Source organism: Schistocerca nitens, chromosome 5 (assembly GCF_023898315.1).
Source record: "Schistocerca nitens isolate TAMUIC-IGC-003100 chromosome 5, iqSchNite1.1, whole genome shotgun sequence".
Classification (NCBI taxonomy): Eukaryota; Metazoa; Arthropoda; class Insecta; order Orthoptera; family Acrididae; genus Schistocerca; species Schistocerca nitens.
Window position 1 is genome coordinate 487965270 of NC_064618.1, and position 22723 is coordinate 487987992.

The following is a 22723-nucleotide window of genomic DNA, read 5'->3' on the forward strand; positions in this document are numbered from 1 at the left end:
CACCATATAGAGGAAACGCTGAGTCGCAGACAGGCAGAACAAGAATATTGCTACACTTTTTAACTTTGGGCCAGAGGCAGCAGTCATGTGTGTGTGAGTTGTGCTCGTGTGTATGTTGGTGTGCTTTCTACTTCAGAACAAGGCCTTTTGTCCGAAAGCTAAAGTGCACTGGTTCCGTTGTGCCTGTCTGCGACTCAACGACAACTCTATGTGTAGAGTAGCAATCTACCGCTTTCAGAATATTATTGTAATTCCATATCGGACTTCACGATGTTTGGTAATAATTATTGTAGAATATAACATCAGTGTCTTGTGCTCGTCCATTCATGATGGGTATTTGATTATTAGTCAGACTTTCATATTCATCGTTCACTTTTGGGGCCACAAAATGTTTTTGCACTTGATAAAATGTAATCTGCTAGCTTGTTCTTCTGCTATACAGCAGAACACCCCCTGGTTTCATGGTGTCGCCTAAACATAATTTCCCCCTGTTAAGGAGTACGCGTTCTTGCTTCATGCACACGTCGAAAGGGATATGGATACTTCACTCCTTTCATTTTGACTGTTTTATGAATACTCACTCCATTCTGAACAAGTTTCATGTGTTCATTCATTGACTCTTTATAAAATGAGCCCACATTCTGAAGTTCTTTCACGATGATGCACCATTTCTCATTTGTCACAACTAAAAAAAATACATTGAAAGTCACAATCTGACATAGGGTAAATGTATTTCAACTCAGTTTTTAGTCTTATGCGGTAGACTGGAACGTTTTTCGGTGCTCCATTGATTCATGTTTCACTGTGCCCCCTGTGCTTGGATGTTCCAAACTATGTTGTAACACAACAGCTAATTGAGAAAATGTCTGTACTTACGCTAATGTTGTTCTGAAATATACACTGAAGAGCCAAAGAAAAATTTGCCTAATATAGCGTAGGACCACCGCGAGCACGCAGAAGTGCCGCAGCACGATTTGGCATAGACTCTACTAATATCTGAAATCGTGCTGGAGCGAATTGACACCATGAACACTGGAAGGCTGTCCATAAATCCGTAAGAGTACGAGGGGGGTGGAGATCTCTTCTGAACAGCTCGTTGCAAGGCATCCCACGTAAGCTCAATAATGTTCATGTCTGGGGAGTTTCGTGGGAAGCGAAAGTGTTTAAACTCAGAAGAGTGTTCCTGGAGCTACTCTGCAGCAATTCTGGACATGTGGGGTGTCGCATTGTCGTGCTTAAATTGCGCAGGTCCGTCGGAATGCACAATGGATATAAATGGATGCAGGTGATCAGACACGATGCTTACGTACGTGTCACTTGTCAGAGTCGTATCTACACGTATCAAGGGTTTCATATCATTCCAACTATACACGCCCCACACCATTTCAGAGCTTCCACCAGCTTGAACAGCCCCCTGCTGACATGGATTCATGAGGTTGTCTCCACACTCGTACACGTCCATCGGCTCAATACAATTTGAAACCAGATTCGTGCGACCAGTTAACATGTTACCAGTCATCAACAGTCCAATGTCGATGTTGACGGGTCTAGGCGAGTCGTAAAGCTTTGTGTCGTACTGTTATCAAGCGTACACGAGTGGACCTTCCGCTCCGAAAGCACATATCTATGATGTTTCATTCAATGGTTCGCACACTCACACTTGTTCATGGCCCAGCATTGAAATCTGCAGCAATTTGCGGAAGTGTTGTGCTTCTGTCACACTGAACGATTCTCTTCACTCGTCGTTGGTCCCGTTCTTGCAGGGCCTTTTCCGGTCCCAGCGATGTCGGAGATTTGATATTTTATCAGATTCCTGATATTCACAGTACACTTGTGAAATGGTCGCGCTGAAAGATCCGCACTTCATCGCTACCCCGGAGATGCTGTGCCCTATAGCTCGTGCGCCGACTATAACACCACGTTCAAACTCACTTTAATCTTGATAACCTACCATTGTAGCAGCAGTAACCGATCTAACAACTGGGCTACTTATTGTCTTTTATAGGTGCTGCCGACCCCAGCGCCGTGGTCTGCCTGTTTACATATCTCTGTATTTGAATACGCATACCTTTACTCGTTTCTCTGGCGCTTGAGTCTAGATTCCCTACGTTGACTTCCCATCTGCACTGAGAAAAACGTCGAATTCTACAGAATTCTTCACGTACGAGTAAGACAAAGTATAGCCTTGCTGAAAGAATATGGTTTTACGAGAGACGACAGAAAACGTAAGATGTACACGGGAAATCAGTCGACTACACGGCAATCTCCTTTGTTTCTCGCCCTTTTATATTGATTAATGTAAACGTTCCATGACCTTGGAGATATGCTCCTCAATTTGCTCCTGCGGAACTAGTGTAAAACAAAAAAATCTGCGACAAGTATTCTGCTTGTCCCGTACGACCATTCCACGAGCGTGCCGTGAATATCAGGAACCCGGTTAAACGTCAAACCTCCGACATCGCTGCGGCCGGAAAAGGATCATTAAACCTCCGACTTCGCTGCGGCCGGAAAAAGATCATGCAAGAACGGGACCAACGACGACTGGAGATAATCGTTCAAAGTGAGAGAAGAGCAACCCTTCTCCGCCCCCTTGTACTCCTACGTATTTATGGATAGCCCTGCAGGATTCATGGTGTCAGTTCCCTCCAGCGCTACTTCACACATTAGTCGAGTCCATGCCATGTCGCGTAGCGGCACTTCTGCGTGCTCGCGAGGGCCCTACATGATATTATGCAGGTGTACCAGTTTGTTTGGCTCTTTAGTGTATTAGCAGACTGTATGGGTAAAAATGTTCGTTGCCTACCCCCGTTCCCACGATCTCAACACTCTCTAAAAACAATTCAAACTTTGTTTTAATTTCATCTATTTTTAATCAATAATAAATCGTGATTGTATAAAGCCTTTGAATGTTATTTGTCGGCTTTAACAGTATTATTCAGTAATGTAATTGCATTATTATAAAAAATATGCGCTTCGAAAGATCACACTCGCATCATCAGACAAAACTCATACAAAAGTTACGAGTCTTGTATTAGTTTTCCCAGAAGATGGAAGCGTTGCCTGCTGAAACGCCTATTGTACTATAATAATTTTGTAATCTTTATTACTGAACATTGTGGTTGAAGTTGACAAAAAAAAGATTCACGAGTAGCGACAGATGCACCAAAATCCGACAGTGATCCAGGAAGGTATTTTCCAGTCACATCGAACCAAAATATCTAAATATGGTAAAGTTCCAATAATAGGCCAAACAATCTCAGTCATTTTTACAAAAAATGTAGGAACCACGTACAGTGTTCTAACAAACATGTCGAGTCTATGAAACGTCTTAGTAGACTACTTTTTTGGCTTACTGCTTTGTGTTATGTTTACATCTGGTGCGACTTGAAAACTGTTTGTACTCAGGTTTGAATATGGTTTCCACAGAACGAAATTTACTGCCTGGTATGAAAAACACTGTGTGCAGTAACTGAAATTAATATGAAAAAAGCAAAAGATTAATGCTTTGTCGGAACTTCGAAATCTGGTAATCGTTGTTGATTTATTCTGATTTATTTGTTTGTGTTAGCCCACTGCTTATTCAGAACATGACAGAGAGGCAACGAAATGTTCAGTAATATTTATGAGATGTGTTAAAGCAGTGACTAGTGGCAGGTCAATGTTCGTTCAAATATAAATGTTACAAGCATGTCTTCGTATTGAAGATAAGTTCGAATTATTTTCGTATATGATCTGAAGCAGCGAAACGTCTCGTGAAGAGATGGTGGTCTCGTGGGGCACGAGGTAGACTGACACTAAAAATGATTAGTTAAGTGCAAATTAAGAGCCCGTGCGATCCTCGGAGCCCCGACGCCATAGAGTCTGGCGGCCAAAAATAATTGATGCTGGCGATGCAGAAGGGCGAAGGAGATTCCGCAACGGCTACGGACTAATCCTATTAGGGCGGATCCGGCCTTATCGCCGTCAGACAGTCGCTCGGTCGTGACTTGCGGGGCTTCCCGGCAAGATGACTCCGAAGGACGGAGCGTATCACACCTAGACACGGTGCTATGGTACTCTCAAGTACCGCACATTCTTCTAAGTAAAAAATTCTCTTGACCTCTCTTTTTATTCGCCCACCCTGGTAGTAGAATACGTATTTCCAAAAATACCCAGAGGTTTCCTATGTCTCGAACTTGCAGTATAAGTATTGTATTAGTTTTCCCAGAAGATGGAAGCGTTACCTGCTGAAACGCCTGTTGTGCTATAATAATTCTGTAATCTTTATTACTGAACATTGTGGTTGAAGTTGACAAATAAAACATTCACGAGTAGCGACAGATGCACCAAAATCCGACAGTGATCCAGGAATCTCAGTACTGACAACTACTACTTGTAAAGTAAACTTTCATTACCTATTATAAATGGTTCGTTATCCAGGATTTTTCTTTTAATATGGCACACCACGAATTCTCCTCTCGTGGAAACCTCTTCATCTCAAAATAGCACTTGCACTCAATGTCTTGGAAATATTCTACCTGCAGTTTTTACCCCCTACACCTCCCTCTAGAAACATGTAAGCTATTCCCTGATGTTGTAACTTGCCCTGTCATACTGTCCCTTCTTCAAATCAGCGTTACCCAGTGCTGGTTTCTTCATCGATTCTGCGGAGAACGTCCTCATTTTATTATCTTATCAGTATATCTAACTTTCAATAGCTTTCTATACCACCATATTTAAAACTGTAGGATTGCCTTCTTTTCTGGTTTTCTCACAGTGCATGATTTTCTACCGTACAATTCTGTGCTGTGTCGATAGTACAACACACAAATGGACTACAGTAGCTGTCATTTTTCCTTTATTGTCATTTCACCATTAGCATTGCTCGGGGAAGATATGTATGTGGTGACGGATGGGAGGGAAGAAGGAGACGTTCACTGAGACGTCCACGTGAAAAGGAGCCTCATGTGCTGCGTGGAAGGAAGCGTCCAGTTCAGTCGGTAGGAGGTAAAGAACGTCAGCCGTCGCATGTTGGGTGGTGGTACTATACTAAATGTCCTACTTGTAGTTACAGAGGAACATTGCCACCGCTGAAGACGCTGCTCCATTCTCTGCGGTATGCTAGCACTAGCACTGTGGTGAGTGAGAGAGAGAGAGAGAGAGAGAGAGAGAGAGAGAGAGAGAGAGAGAGATGGTTCAAATGGTTCAAATGGCTCTGAGCACTATGGGACTCAACATCTTAGGTCATAAGTCCCCTAGAACTTAGAACTACTTAAACCTAACTAACGTAAGGACATCACACACACCCATGCCCGTGGCAGGATTCGAACCTGCGACCGTAGCAGTCCCGCGGTTCCGGACTGCAGCGCCAGAACCGCACGGCCACCGCTGCCGGCTAGAGAGAGAGAGAGAGAGAGAGAGAGAGAGAGAGAGAGAGAGCAACGACTTATGGTCTGTCAACAGATCAAAACGCTGGCACAGTCGTAGTCGTGGTACGTTTTGAAGGCAAACACAATGGCTGAAGCTTCTTTTTCAAGTTGGCTGTATTGTCATTGTGCTGCATATAGTATATTGGATGCAAAAGCTATTTGTTTATTACTCCTCCCGGCGTGCAGTCCAATGTATCCGCAACCATTATCATCATATTCTTAGGGTCGTAGGTGACTAAGCTGGTGAGCTTAGTGAGGGCGTGCTTAGGTTGGTAGCCGGCCGGCGTGGCCGTGCGGTTGTAGGCGCTACAGTCTGGAACCGCGAGACCGCTACGGTCGCAGGTTCGAATCCTGCCTCGGGCATGGATGTGTATGATGTCCGTAGGTTTAAGTAGTTCTAAGATCTAGGGGACTGATGACCTCAGAAGTTACGTCCAATAGTGCTCAGAGCCATCTGAACCATCTTAGGTTGGTGAAATGAGTGTTGGGAGTCGGGTGACCGGTGCTATTCACACTTTTTGAGTAATAAATAATGAATGAAATGTGAAGCCTGAGTTTCTTCCTGCCTAAACAGTGTTCAAATAACTTACGGGAAAGCAGCCAGGTGACATTGTCGACGACCGCCGATATTTCGACAAATGACCACCCTGTCATTTTCAAGGCAAAAGCGCAGAGGTAAGCGCGGTGCAAGTGGACTTAAAACCTCGGTTTGCAGAGCAGTTCGGGAAAGATAACACACACACACACACACACACACACACACAAACGGTAAACACTAGTGACACCAAACAACCGTAGATGACTGAAACAAGAACGTATCCATAGCGGAATTACTAAACAACGGGTGAGGCAGCATTAATATTATTCGCCGGTGTAATGCTCTTCTGATCTGTCTTTCACTGTATCCATTCTGACGGAAGGTGTCCAACCGTCCATCGGGTGAAGAATGTTAATACCGAGTTGGCGCTACTGTCTACGGCCTTACGTAGGGAGATTCTCCAGCAAGATTGGTCTTATCTTGCAGAAACATAATGTGAAATGTGTTTTCCGTTCTCATTTTACGATTAGGGTTGTCGATCTTAGTTTGCTTAAGGCGAATGTCTGTGGTATTCCTTACAGTTGTGGCATGTCATGCATTTCTGAGACTATCAGAAACGCGGAGTAGCAGTGTACTGAGCATATGCGTCACGCACGCTTACAACAGCCGAGCAAAACGGCTGTTGCAGAAAGTTGCCTCGGCACCAGTCAACCTCTGGAATATAACGACAGGCCGGCCGGAGTGGCTGTGCGGTTCTAGGCGCTACAGTCTGGAACCACGAGACCGCTACGGTTGCAGGTTCGAATCCTGCCTCGGGCATGGATGTGTGTGATGTCCTTAGGTTAGTTAGGTTTAAGTAGTTCTAAGTTCTAGGGGACTGATGACCTGAGAAGTTGAGTCCCATAATGCTCAGAGCCATTTGAACCAATATAACGACACAGAGTTTCTGCTGTGCACTTCATGCGCCTGGTGTAGTGTTGGTGTAGTGAAGGAAGCAGTTGAGACTAAAGTAGCAAGTAACCTTTTAAATAGGGATGGAGGTTTTTGCTTGAATTCTGCGTGGAATCCTGCTCTCTCCAAAGTCAAGAAAAAAAAAAAAAAGGCACAGAGTTAATGCTACCTCACACGTAGTGTGGTAATCTTCGCTGTCAGTATGTTCTGGCATCGATCAACTTCTGCTGTGTGGTAGCACTAGTGTTTACAGTAATATATACTGAAAATGGCAGGGTGATCACCTGTCGAAATTTCGGCGGTTGTCGACGACGTCGCCCTCGCTTTCGTGTAGGTTATTTGAACAATGATGAAATGGTTTCGAAATGGCTGGCGTGAGGAATAAACTTTCTATAATAATTTAGTTGATAAGCACACACTTCAGCTGTTTCTTCATCAATGGGAGGTGGAAGTTTTGAATACCCTCTACACCTTTTGGTGTGAGTTTGATGTTTGCTGCGCTCGAAGGTATGATCCAGATATGCGCCAGGAAAAAAAATTCTCCTTGATGTTTGAGCTTTCACGAACATTCTCCATGGCAATGATTTCTTACAGATAATGACAGTTCTAGGACGCCACTCGTTTAGTGTTCCGTGTGGTGTAGAAAAATAGCAGGTGCGCTGCAGATCCCGAACAATGAATGGTTGCATCTAAATAAGTGCAACTGTTGCTGGTTGATCACCAAAAGTTGTTTTGACTGTTCATCCGAGAATAACTGGAGGTAAGCTTCCTTGAGAACGATTTTTACTAGAAGTATGCCCCCAGCTAGCGTGGTCATAATATCTTCCAATTTGGGAATTGGATGGATATCCACGACCATTCATGGATTGATTGTGGACTTGAAATCGTGACGGATGCAGAGAGAGCCATCCTGATTTTCGAGTTGCACACTGGATGTAGACCATTCGCTATTGGTGAGCGGGATGATGACACCTTCGTTCTGTAAGCGCTGCAGTTCTAAGCGAAGATGATCCTTCAAGGCAAACGGTACTTCTGTTGCACTGCAAAATTTAGGTGCTACCGAAGACTTCAGCATAATATACGCGTCACTGTCCCTGACGCAAGTTGTTTTGTCATCAAAGATATATGAGAATTTCCGTAAGATGTTCATAATGTGCGTTTGAGGTACAGATGTCTGCATCTGACTGGCTGAAGTCGTGGATTTCCAGACCTAGGCACAGAATGTTACTAGCATCTTGCAATTTGACCGCCAGCAAACATGTTGCGACAGTGGCATCCTTTTACAGTACATTAGTGCAGAATTGGCCACATATTATTATGCAGTCATTACTGTTGCTGGTCATCTTAATGTGGAACGATTGGATCTGTGTTTAGCCTAGCCTTCGGTATGTTTACAAATTAAGAACCGTTAAACAGGAACTCATACAATCTGGGAAGTGATGACGGTACCGTCGATCGTCACATCCAGATATGAAGTTGTTGTGGACCATTGAAAATAGCAATTCTCACGCTGGTGAGTTAGAAAACGATTAAGACAAAAGCTTGCCGTATTAGGAACTTATTGTGGTGTTACTTCCCCGAGGAGGGACGGCGGCAGCCAGGACGTCGTGTGTACTGGGGTGGTGGAAGCGTGTCGGGCTTCAGCTTCGGGAGGACGACGGTTCAATCCCGTCTCCAGCCATCCTGATTTAGGTTTTCCGTGATTTCCCTAAATAGTTTCAGGCAAATGCCGGGATGGTTCCTTTGAAAGGGCACGGCCGATTTCCTTCCCAATCCTTCCCTAACCCGAGCTTGCGCTCCATCTCTAATGACCTCGTTGTCGACGGGACGTTAAACACTAACCACCACCACCACCATCGGGCTTCAGCGTTTCTGACTAGTCCCAAACGCTGTTGCCGGTTCCTGCAACGCCAGGAACGACGTCATTATTTGTTCCAAGCTTACGGACTAGCGGTAAACAAGCGTCTACTGAGGGTTTATTCAAATTCGATAGTTCATTTTCCAGACCCTCGTCCGCTGAAAGCGCCAAAAGCATGTCCCACCCTAACAAATCCGCTTATGATCGGTTATACTCGGCATCCGCTGAAAAACGCTCCTTTAGGAGGGCAAAAATATATGATTATGTTCCTGTTTATTCAAAAGACTCTGACTGAAAAGTGGGATACCAGCTACCTCTCTCTCTCTTACTCAGCACCTTTAAAACTTTTCCCAAAAATTTTGGCACGTGAACGCATTTGTGCTTTTAGTTAAACTCATCTTAAACACCCACAAACTCCCATAGCACTCGTTCATCGCAGTAAATCAGTCATGCCCACCCGCTCCCAGTTGCCCTTTCACAGTCACTCATTCAGCCCAACTCATTGTCGTCTTTTCTTTGTGGTTCTTTGTCATGTCTCGAGTTTCTCAGCCACAGTCCCCTTAGTTGCGTCCTACTACTGGAGTCACTGTATCTGTCTCCCTCTTGCTCTCTCTCACTGCTGATATTCCTTTATTCCTACAACTGCTCTCTCTTCTCACTGTCACTTTCTCTCTCTTCCTCGTTGTCATTGTCATATATTCTGTCTCTCATTATCACTGGCTCTAACTCACTTCCATTTTCTCTTTCTCTTTATTTCCCGCCCCCCTCTGGCGTTGTCTCCTTCATTCTTTTCCTAGCACTTCTCGGTCACTGTCAACTATGTTCCACTGCCACTCTATCCCTCTCTTTCTCTCACACTGTCATCGTCTTCTACACTCTTTCTATAACACAACCAGTGACTACTATCTTCCAGTATTCATTACTTTTGTGTCTCATTGCGACTGACACTGTCTTCTTCTCTCTTAGCATAAAAAAGCGCGAATATGTTTGCATGACAAAATTTTTGGGGAAATTTTTAAAGGTGTTGAGGCAGGTAAAACAAGGCAGCCGATATCCCCTTTTCGGTCAGAATCATTTAAATAAACAGGAAGATTTTCGGATTCTTTGTGCTCCAATAGCAGCATTCTTTCACTAGCGTCTGTGTAGAGGAGATGTACATAGAGAGGGGGGAGATGAGGATGCACAGACAGTGGGATGGGGAGATGGAGACAGAGTGTGGGGACAGTAAGAGATCTAACTAGAGGTGGAGGAGGAGTTGTACAGAGGAGGAAGGAGCAGATGGTGAGAGGAGGGAGGAGCAGATGGACAGATAAATGGGGATGGAGCAGATGGATAGAGAGAGGGGTAGGAAGAGACTGACAAAAGGCGTTTGGAGAAGTGGGACAGACAGAGTAGGTAGAGGAGATAATCAGAAAGAGGGGAAGGACTAGGTGGAAAGAGAGAGGAAGAAGGAGAAAATGGACAAATAGGAGATTGGAATAAATACATACTTGGGCAACGCTAGGTTCTCAGTTGGTTTTTTAATAATGCAACATCATCAACAAGCTACAAAGGCTATACAAAAATATTTTGCAGTACTAATACACTCCTGGAAATGGAAAAAAGAACACATTGACACCGGTGTGTCAGACCCACCATACTTGCTCCGGACACTGCGAGAGGGCTGTACAAGCAATGATCACACGCACGGCACAGCGGACACACCAGTAACCGCGGTGTTGGCCGTCGAATGGCGCTAGCTGCGCAGCATTTGTGCACCGCCGCCGTCAGTGTCAGCCAGTTTGCCGTGGCATACGGAGCTCCATCGCAGTCTTTAACACTGGTAGCATGCCGCGACAGCATGGACGTGAACCGTATGTGCAGTTGACGGACTTTGAGCGAGGGCGTATAGTGGGCATGCGGGAGGTCGGGTGGACGTACCGCCGAATTGCTCAACACGTGGGGCGTGAGGTCTCCACAGTACATCGATGTTGTCGCCAGTGGTCGGCGGAAGGTGCACGTGCCCGTCGACCTGGGACCGGACCGCAGCGACGCACGGATGCACGCCAAGACCGTAGGATCCTACGCAGTGCCGTAGAGGACCGCACCGCCACTTCCCAGCAAATTAGGGACACTGTTGCTCCTGGGGTATCGGCCAGGACCATTCGCAACCGTCTCCATGAAGCTGGGCTACGGTCCCACACACCGTTAGGCCGTCTTCCGCTCACGCCCCAACATCGTGCAGCCCGCCTCCAGTGGTGTCGCGACAGGCGTGAATGGAGGGACGAATGGAGACGTGTCGTCTTCAGCGATGAGAGTCGCTTCTGCCTTGGTGCCAATGATGGTCGTATGCGTGTTTGGCGCCGTGCAGGTGAGCGCCACAATCAGGACTGCATACGACCGAGGCACACAGGGCCAACACCCGGCATCATGGTGTGGGGAGCGATCTCCTACACTGGCCGTACACCACTGGTGATCGTCGAGGGGACACTGAATAGTGCACGGTACATCCAAACCGTCATCGAACCCATCGTTCTACCATTCCTAGACCGACAAGGGAACTTGCTGTTCCAACAGGACAATGCACGTCCGCATGTATCCCGTGCCACCCAACGTGCTCTAGAAGGTGTAAGTCAACTACCCTGGCCAACACGATCTCCGGATCTGTCCCCCATTGAGCATGTTTGGGACTGGATGAAGCGTCGTCTCACGCGGTCTGCACGTCCAGCACGAACGCTGGTCCAACTGAGGCGCCAGGTGGAAATGGCATGGCAAGCCGTTCCACAGGACTACATCCAGCATCTCTACGATCGTCTCCATGGGAGAATAGCAGCCTGCATTGCTGCGAAAGGTGGATGTACACTGTACTAGTGCCGACATTGTGCATGCTCTGTTGCCTGTGTCTATGTGCCTGTGGTTCTGTCATTGTGATCATGTGATGTATCTGACCCCAGGAATGTGTCAATAAAGTTTCCCGTTCCTGGGACAATGAATTCACGGTGTTCTTATTTCAATTTCCAGGAGTGTAGATATTAGATATTTTCTTTATAATCTTCGTAAGTGGCCATTCTATGGAAAAAATGATGGACAACCTAATATGAGGCAATCAGTTTACAGGAGTGGCCGAGCGGTTCTAGGCGCTACAGTCCGCGCTACGGTCACAGGTTCGAATCCTGCCTCGGGCATGGATGTGTGTGATGTCCTTAGGTTTGTTAGGTTTAAGTAGTTCTAAGTTCTAGGGGACTGATGACCTCAGAAGTTAAGTCCCATAGTGCTCAGAGCCATTTGAATCAGTTTACCTTCCATTCGGGATGTGTGTGCACTCAGCGACTGTTATGTGGCTTATAAATTGTAGAGTGCGGCAATCAGTCGTCCTTTTTTAGATTTTAGTACCCAAATCCAGATTTCGGCTAGTGGCTAGCCATTCTCAATGCTAAAAATACAAGAAGTACATAGTCAGGTGATATAATAAAAAGTTATAACTAATGTCATAACTTATATAACTTGTATATTACATACCACTATTTTCTATTCTCGATGCATGTAAGTCCCTGTTGTTCGGGCGTCAGTCACATTTCTTTGAATACAACTGTATAAAGAAGGTAGGCTGTGTGGAGAACACATCGGTTAGTTGTATAGCGACCACTCTATGGTTGGTTCAAATGGCTCTGAATACTATGGGACTTAACATCTGGGGTCATCAGTCCCCTAGAGCTTAGAACTCAACCTAACTAATCCAAGGACATTACATACATCCATGCCCGAGGCAGGATTCGAATTTGTGACCGTAGCAACCTCTATATGAGCTGTGTATATAATATTTAACGGAAGTAAAAAAACTTCAAATTTGCATGGGAATTACATAAAACAAAATATAACTAAATTTCTTTACATTGCTGTCCGACTTATCTCATGTTTGTCTGTAAATATAGAAATATATATAAGAAATTTCCAGGTTCACTCATTGTGAGTCAGTTGTTTTATTCTTTAAACACCTAAGTAACGTCAGATGGGTAAAACCTATTTTCAAAAATTTATTTACAAGACACAAGAAGGCACATGCTATATGCACCTATTAGAGATGGTCTGATTTGAATGTTTTTATCTCACCTTCTTCATACAGTAGGATTCAAAGAAATGTGACTGACGCCCGAACAACAGGGACTTACATGCATCGAGAACAGAAAATAGTGGTATGTAATATACACTACTGGCCATTAAAATTGCTACACCACGAAGATGACGTGCTACAGACGCGAATTTTAACCGACAGGAAGAAGATGCTGTGATATGCAAATGATTAGCTTTTCAGAGCATTCACACACGGTTGGCGCCGGTGGCGACACCTACAACGTGCTTACGTGAGGAATGGTTCCAACCAATTTCTCATACACAAACAGCAGTTAACCGGCATTGCCTGGTGAAACGTTTTTGTGATGCCTCGTGTAAGGAGGAGGAATGCGTACCATCACGTTTCCGACTTTGATAAAGGTCGGATTGTAGCCTATCGCGATTGCGGTTTATCGTATCGCGACATTGCTGCTCGCGTTGGTCGAGATCCAATGACAGTAAGCAGAATATGGAATCGGTGGGATCAGGAGGGTAATACGGACCGCCGTGCTGGATCCCAACGGCCTTTGTATCGCTAGCAGTCGAGATGACAGGCATCTTATCCGCATGGCTGTAACGGATCGTGCAGCCACGTCTGGATCCCTGAGTCAACAGATGGGGACGTTTGCAAGACAACAACCATCTGCACGAACAGTTCGACGACGTTTGCATCAGCATGGACTATCAGCTCGGGGACCACGGCTGCAGTTACCCTTGACACTGCATCACAGATAGGAGCACTTGCGATGGTGTACTCAACGACGAACCAGGGTGCACGAATGGGAAAACGTTATTTTCTTCGGATGAATCCAGGTTCTGTTTACAGCATCATGAAGGTCGCATCAGTGTTTGGCGACATCGCGGTGAACGCACATTGGAAGCGTGTATTCGTCATCGCCATACTGGCGTATCACCCGGCGTTATAGTATGGGGTGCCATTGGTTACACGTCTCGGTTACCTCTTGTTCGCATTGACGGCACTTTGAACAGTGGACGTTACATTTCAGATGTGTTACGACCCGTGGCTCTACGCTTGATTCGATCCCTGCCAAACCCCACATTTCAGCAGGATTATGCACGTCCTGTACGAGCCTTTCTGGATACAGAAAATGTTCGACTGCTGCCCTGGCCAGCACATTCTCCAGATCTCTCACCAATTGAAAACGTCTGGTCAATGGTGGCCGAGCAACTGGCTCGTCACAATACGCCAGTCACTATTCTTGAACTGTGGTATCGTGTTGAAGCTGCATGGGCAGTTGTACCTGTACACGCCATCCAATCTCTGTTTGACTCAATGCCCAAGCGTATCAAGGCCGTTATTACGGCCTGAGTTGGTTGTTAATATATTTGTCCAATAAATATCCGTTTATCATCTGCATTTGCTCTTGGTGTAGCAATTTTAATGGTCAGTAGTGTACAAGCCATATAAGTTATGCCATTAGTTGTAACTTTTTATTATATCGCCTGACTATGTACTTCTTGTATTTTTAGCATTGAGAATGGCTATCCACTAGCCGAAATCTGGATTTGCGTAATAAAATCTAAAAAAGGACGACTGATTGCTGCACTCTATAATTTATAATATACATAACAATTAAATAATAACTCACTTCGCTCATATGGAATGGCTATCTTCTTGTGGTGTGTTCAGTAAAACCATTGCTATGGCTCCATATATCTTGTTGACTGATCTTTATAAATTAATGAGGAATGGAGCAGCTTCTCATTAATTAAACATACTGTTGCAGAATTAGCATTCCCTGAGCGCGGGGGAACTAGTAACTGTTTATATACTTGCAAAATACATTAAAAATCGTCATCACAGTGAATTCTACTGCACATCAGAAACTGTGGAGGACGGGCGTGCGTGGTGTTGTTGCAGCTGACGCGCGAGTACAACCTGCAGTGCCTGTACCTGTTCTACCCGGTGCTGAAGCAGCACATCCAGTACGAGTTCGAGCCGTGCGAGAACGACAGCGTCGACAAGGTGACGGCCGACCACTCGTCGGCGCAGCAGCAGCTCAGCAAGGAGGCCAAGCGCTGGGCCACGCGCATCGCGCGCGACAAGCAGAACGTCGCCGAGTTCGAGAGGCGCCTCGTGGCGCTGCAGGCCCTGCGCGACCAGGGCCAGAAGGTGAGTCGGCACTGTGCGGCACCCAACGTGGGAGGGAAGTGCGTCCTACCCTCCAGCTGGCTTCATCTCGGCCGGGCGAGATCACAGTTTGCGACTTCGTCTCTCCCAGGGCCTGAAGAGAACTCCCGCACTACTCGATCTACGTCAGAGTACATATCCACAAGCCACCGTACGGCACATGGCGAAGGGCACCTTGCAGTACTGCTAGTCGTTCCCCTTCCTGTTCCGCTCGCAAATGGAGCGAGAGGAAAAAGACTACCTACATACTTCTGTACAAGTCCTGACTTCTCTTGTCCTTGCGGCTCTTACGCGAGGCGTGTCATGGTGGCAGTAATATCGTCTGCGTAAAATGTAGGTTTTGTATTCCCAACAGTTTTTGGGGAAAAGGATATCTTCTTCCCCTCGGGAATTCCTGCAGTATTTCTGTAAGACTTGGGTGTTGATCGAACCTACCAGCACCAGATCTAGCAGTAAGTCACTGAAATGCTTCGATATATTCCTTTAATACGACGTGGGGCTGACCCCATACACTCTAGGAGTATTCAAGAATGGGCTGCACAAGTGTTCTATATGCGGTATGTTTTGTAAGTGAGCTACACTTGCCTAGAAACGGTTTAAACTTATTAAATAACTAAAAAAATGCTTTCTTACGATAAAACTGAATACTCGCTTTCACAAATCTAGCTTCATTCGGATATTACGTGCAACAAACACGCTTTTTATGGGGTTTCTTACGCGCGCCACCTCTATGTTTCAAACTTGTGCGAATTGTTTCATATTTTTCAAGAAGATACACAAACACATATAATTAATGGTCGTCTTGTTGTTTTGTGAAAGCTTTATCCGTTGTCACGATATAAGCAACATGGTTAGGAAGACTACAGAAAAAGCTTATCGCAGGTAAGTCGTCGCCCGAGTCAAAATAAATTTGCATCGGTTGCCAAGCTGTGGCGGTCTAATGTCAAAATTACGCTGGAGTAAAAGTTGAGAACCAGAATCTAAAACGCTCCTGTCATGGTACAAAAAGGCGAATATGTCCTGGACAGAGTTAGGGATATAAAAGAAGGGAACTAGCTTATGTTGTAAGGCTGGTTCCTTTCTATCACTATGTCTGCCCAGGACATATTCGACTTTTTTGTGCCATCATAGAAGCATTTTTCTTTCTGGTAACACAGTGTGTCAGAAGTTTCTCGTATATAAATAACACACTTCTGGCCATTAAAACTGCAGCTAAAGAAGAGAAAATAACGAAATATTACTTGTATATAAATATGCGGTATACTAGGGGGTATAAGTGATTAATTTCACAGGTTGCGAAATTAAACGTTGATGCTACATCTGTTGGCAACAAAGGCTCTTGAACTGAACTTGGCTGACAGATGCGGGTACGTCATTCCACGCTGCTTCAAGCCTCTGACAGTTCATCAGTCATAGAAGTGGGCGTGTGGAGGTGGGCATTTCTCGCGGCAAAAAGTTACCAGAGACCCTGTAATGTAGGCAGACACAGCCGTTGAAATTCGTTGTAAACTGAACTTGAATAGTTGCAAACATCTGCTAAGGGATTATTTATTAACGACAGGTTTCGCTGCGTTAAAGCAGCATCTTCATGTTGTTAGTTGTGTAACCTGGAATAGGACGGGGGTGGGGGGTCTCCATGTGGCACTACCAGCAGTTTGAAGATGCTGCTATAATGCAACGAAGCCGGCCGTTAAAAGATCATTATTTAAACGATTTATTCAAGTTCGGTTCAACAATACCGGAGATTTCCAATGGATGAGTGATTTGGAGAACGTGCAGTACGGCAACAATCGAACACCCTCCATACGGGGTTCGGACAGCACAGGGAGCACGTGTTCTGGCGCTATATTTTTTTAAGATAACTTCACGTACACCTCGAAGACAGGGCTCGGCCACCAGCTTTAACACATCGAGAATGTAACGATTGACATCCACATTACCGGCTTGAAACTAGCGATGATGATGTGTACTCCAACATCACGCCAGTTGCTGGGCACGAATATCGACTACGAGTGTGCTGGAAAAGTTCATTCGCTTCCCAGCCGCCACGCACGGATCGTCCGTTCGGATGCTGTACACACGACTGGGACTCGGCCTGAAAAGACACTGGGTGCGCCCTTTTTGGTCGCCGTGCTGAGAGTCCATGGCGCTCCAGACTCAGTCGTACTGCCGTGTGGGATACTTTCCTTGTTGCAACCAAACTCTTTTCTTGATCCATGGCACCTGAGGTGGCTGTACGATCCTGCGCTCCTCAGCAGGCAATATGTCTGTCCTGTCGGGCGCTAGTCGCATGTCCTTGAGTATGGTCGTCCTAGATCCATCCTTTCCATATCGAATGGTAGTCATGGAATCAGTGAACATAAGCAGCAACATCGAGGAACAACAACCCACAGTGTCGACTGGTTACAATTCCGCCAATAGACATTCCTCCTCCTTACACGAGATATAACAAGTTCTTTCCACAAAGAACCAACACAAAAATGTGATTTCCGAATGAGAAATCCGCTGCGTAATCTTTCCTTATAGACAGAGTGTGGATCGAGTTACTCCTACATAATTCGTGCGGTTTTGCAGAAATTCCTGATCATTTGCACATTGAAACATGCAGTACACATCTTGACAACTTGACGATCGTTGGCTGCCTTCTTCATGCCGCTGTAAATTCAGTGGCCAGTGGTATAGACTTATAACTACAGTCTTTAATAGAAATGATTTATAAGACACAAACCATATCTGCGGACTGGAAAACAGAGTTATATGCCCCATATTTAAAAAGAATGATCCCCTATTGTGCGATAACTACAAAGGAGCTGCTTTCCTGGATGTCACTCTTAAAATCCTGTTGATGTGCCCATTAAACAGTTTCATCCCTGTATTATATATATTATTTCTCAAGTCAACATCCCTTTTTCTCAACACATACATATCAGATAGGTATGAATGAGGTATCGTTAGAAAGGTTTATAACCGGCTTCTGAAGACATAGATCGATTTTGCGCTAAAGCTTATAATTTGTGGAAAATTTTGACATAAAAGAGACCTTCAAGTATTACAGGCAAAAGGGCACCGTGGATACTCAGCTACATAGCCATATTTTACGAAGCTAACTTATTAATCACGAATAAGCAGTAATTTGTATACAGCACTGTCACTGTGGTAGTGACATCAGACAAGATGACTTTCCTAAACGAATATATTTTCCGAAACGACAAACGTAAGTGCCATTGTTGCCTTGAATTGTGATTTACCTGTTGCTATCGTGGCGTAAATTGCTGACTGTAACTGAAAACGTCTGTCGAGTTACAGTTATAGGTTACGTGGCCCTACTGACAGTCCCTAATCTCTGCCCGTCGTATAAGCCGGGAAAAATATTCCGAATGGAAAACACATTTTTGCACACTTGGACATGTATATACAGGATGTATCATAAATTCATGATTATTATTCCACGTCGTTCGGTTCATTTTAGAGATGATTTCTCTTCATTCTCGCGTCTACTCTTATCCCATACATACTTATTCTACACACTGTCATTATTTAAAAACGATAAAAGTGCGAAAGTTTCACGCGGGTTCCCCAGTCTGAAGAACTAACTGGGAACTACCAATGCAGTTTCCGCAGAATTAGCACCTTACTGGATCATTTGTTCAGTCTAAGATAAATAACTGAGAAAACGCGGGATTTCAGTGTAGATGTCCATGTATAATTTTATATTTCAAAAAGGCCTGCGGTAACTTACAACCATAGTGGACTTAAATATAAGGAGAGAATTTGAAATACTCTAGAAGCTAATCAGATTAGTCAAGATGTGTTACAGATGAAACTTTATGTCGTATAAAGGTATCTGTAGGAGAAACTGAAAATTTTAAGGTGTATACTGGATACTGTGATTATTCATTCTGTGCATTAGCGGAGTTATTTTCACAATAACTAAAATGTGACCAGTTACATGGAATGTGTGTCTGCAAATTTTAAGTCTAATAGTCTGCCGTTCTTATACTTACAGATATGCTGACGGCGCATAGCATACTGACTGACGTCGGAAGTTATTAATTTGTAGCTATGTAAAGTTTAGAGGTGGCGCGCTTAAGAAACCCCATAAAAAGCGTGTTTATTGCACGTAATATCCGAATGAAGCTAGATTTGTGAAAGCGAGGATTCAGTTTTATCGTAAGAAAGCATTTTTTTAGTTATTTGATAAGTTTAAACCGTTTCCGCGCAAGAACGAATTTTGCTTGGTACGTTTAGTTCTACTTTAAATAGCGTTCCTCGACAAAGGGCAAAAGACAACTGGATAAAAAAAATTCCTTTTGACTTTATAGATTTATCTACCTTCGCGCAAAGCTTGAACCGATTCGTACAAGTTTAAAGTACAGAATTGGAGGGCTTAGAAAATCTCCCAGAAAAACGTGTTTTTTGCACGTAAAATCGAAACGAAGCAAGATTTTATGGTTAAAACTTATAGGCCAAGGTCCGATCACACAGTAGTCAACCAAATTCGAACAATATCAGTCACGCTCCAGTTCGGAGTTATTTAAGTGTGACTATTTTTGCACGTAAAATCCGATTGAAACCGAATGTTTTAGCACATAAAATTCTAACTGTGCGTATACAAATGGTGCCATTAGCTGACCATTAAATTCAGCCCAATTAAAGTCTTTTGCAAAAGGAATTAATAGATTGGCACAGTTTGCCTGGGGGCCAGTTCCGGTTTGTCGTTCATCGTTTCTTGGTATGCCGTAAGAGAGTTATAGTAAGACAAATGTTCGAATGGGTATACTAATGGCCGAGCTTAACAAAAAACTTTTTACGCAATGTTCCTAGCTCAAACGGGAACAAGCATCAAGACCCCCTATCCCGTACCCTCCCCCAGCCCCCCCCCCTCAAAAAAAAAAAAAAAAAAACGTGGGGGCCTTTTCGTACATATTTATTTCAACGCTTCCGCGCTTTAACGATAAGACCGTTGTCTTGTAATATCGTGAGGTACATCGTCAATTTCAATTTGAAGGGCAACCCGTTACCGGGAAAGGCTATTTGTGTGTCGTGGTTGCAGAAGCAAAAGATTTTAATTGTTCTTATAACTCTTCTATCTTCGAAATGTGTTGTAACCGATCAGACTTTCAAAAGGCATGGGTACTCTTTTGTAACGATACGTAACTGTGATATAGGGTATGGTGTGCTCATCTTACAGAATGCTGCTCGGGATACGTAGGATAAGTAGCAGCAGAATCTGGTGGACGTAATAGCTGGAATTCAACAGATGGTCTTCTGAAAACACTAAAATGGCATCAGAATCTTAAATGATAGCAGCACTCGCCGTACAGCTAGGTCCATAGCCGGCGTGTCCTGTGTAAGACAGACCCGACGTCTGCGATGCTGATGCTGCTGACCTCACAGAAGATGAGCTTAAAGATGCGTTGGAGTCAAAGGCAAACTGTTCACACGAGAGCAACTTCATTCACTGTCATCGAATTGATGACTGAAACGTTAATGACGCCAATAATGACCGCGATGGCTGTTGAATTTATGAGAATTTTATATTTCAGTCAGTTACAGCTTGTGCCTTGTGTGCCTGTCTTAGTGTTCCGTATTACACCAGTGGCTGTCAGAGCATTAGTGGCAAAATGTACGTTGTTGGCTATGGTTAGACTGTGTTTTAATTGATCTACTCCGGTGCGCTATGCTCGGAATCGATAAGACCCGGTATTCTACGAACATTGCAGACAGACATAGGCCCAAAGTGTGACCCATTTTTATACGCATCTGAGTGATTCTAACCTGGACGTCTTTGATGCTTCGCCATCCTCTGACTTAAGACTTTCACCATAACAGTATCAAAGTGATCACTGGTTTTTCTGCAGCTGCCCATCAGAACTAGCGATCTACATATCACACCGTTTACGTGGCATTAAGATCAACTGAATAGATCCTAAAATTGTTTACATATTTTATTTCTTATTATGGATATGGTAAGTAATTCATTTCTGCCATGTCCCTTTGTCAGAGGTAAATTTCAGCTCTCCGAAGTGTATTTTGGGATGAACTGGTGTGAATAAACAAGGCAGTACGAAAGCAGCTTCAATCGTTTGATAGCGGACAGCAGAAAAGAACACACTTTCAATTATTTTGAGACTCCTGCTAAGCATGATGTTGAAATGCGTGTCTGTGTCTTTGCAGTTGTGCGAAGAACATGTTTTGCACTCAGAAGCGTGGAAATACACCCAAATGTGTTCGTTAGGTTGTTGTGACAAAAAATTTCAATTACCACATTTATGTAGCAATAAAGGCTCCATTTCTGCTATAGAGCAAGAAAGATTGTTGCCAAACTGTAGGCTCAGTATTTCAAGTTTCCTATTCAGGTTGCTAACCTCTTGCTGTTTCCTTAATTTCAGGTCGATCCAAACGATGTAAATGGACCAGATCTGGAAACGAAAATCGAAGAACTGAAACACAGCATTAGAAGGTCTGAGGTAGGTACGCTTACGAGTTGTATGTTACCTGTCTTATCAGCAGAATACTGTGTGTGTATAATTTCGTTATTTTAATGAATGCTGTGTCCTCGCGTGTGTTGCGACCGCATCAGATTTCTTTGGCATTACAAATGTGATATAGTGTTAAATACAGAGGTTTATTTTCAGCTCACACAAGTAAGACGGCATTCTGAATGAGTGTTTTCCCACATGTTTCTTGTTTCAGACTTCCAAGGTGAAAGCAGAAGCTCGCATAGAGTGCTTGAGAGCAGGGGGAGGTAAGTCCACACTCAACCAAGCAGCCGATAACATGTAGTTTTCGTAAAACGGCAGCAGTTGCCGAACATCAGTCTCAATATTATGACTCTATTGTTGAGATACCTATATAGTGGGATGCAGTCCCTCTTTTTATCCTCTAAAGAGATGTCTATTTGTATGGCTGTGTTTCGTAACAGCACATGACTGGTTCTACCAGGTTAATCTGTAAAGATGTGTAAAGATGTTAATAGATTTCCGTCGCTGATTGTAAGAGCAAATGAATATTTATAAATGAATAAGACAAAAATGTCTGTGTTTTACAGTGTTAAACCATTTAGCTATCCAGTTCTCGGCTTAGAAGGCCATCGTTAGACTACAGTTAACTACCGTCGACAAAAAGAGTACATTAATGTTAAGCAACTGTCAAGAAGCTGTTACGCTCGGACAGAGAAGTGGAGAAACATAATGAATACCGTCTCTCACAATGTAGTTGCAATACAATTAGAATATTTAAGCTAAACAGTTAAAGATATGAAAGGAACATAACAAAAAAAATTAAGACTCAGCAATGAGAAAACTGTTTGTGTGTGTGCTCGCGGGCGTGTGTCTGTGTGTTGGTGTGAGAGCTATACGAGGAAGGTGATAAAAGCAAAAAAGCTGAATCTAAATTTGTCATAGTTGTAAATACTACGTAACGGGCAAGTTTATATATGTATTTATAAAAAAACTATATACAGCAGGAGAGACGGAGACTACGTGTATTAGAAGAATAGAGTAGCCTAGCCGGCCGGAGTGGCCGATTGATTCTAGGCGCTACTGTCTGGAACCGCGCGACCGCTACGGTCGCAGGTTCGAATCCTGCCTCGGACATGGATGTGTGTGATGTCCTTAGGTTAGTTAGGTTCAAGTAGTTCTAAGTTCTAGGGGACTGATGATCACAGATGTTAAGTCCCATAGTGCTCAGAGCCATTTGAACCATTTTGAACCAGAGTAGCCTAC

General features: G+C 44.2%; 1 protein-coding gene across 1 annotated transcript in view; it reads left to right on the forward strand.

Moving 5' to 3' along the window:
- LOC126260547 (protein nervous wreck) overlaps positions 1–22723 on the forward strand; it is a 778787-nt gene that overhangs the window by 618711 nt on the left and 137353 nt on the right. The window contains exons 10-12 of the mRNA XM_049957881.1: positions 14727–14978; positions 21389–21466; positions 21693–21744. Of these exons, the coding sequence (XP_049813838.1) occupies positions 14727–14978; positions 21389–21466; positions 21693–21744 (382 nt within the window). The remainder of the gene's footprint in view (positions 1–14726; positions 14979–21388; positions 21467–21692; positions 21745–22723) is intronic.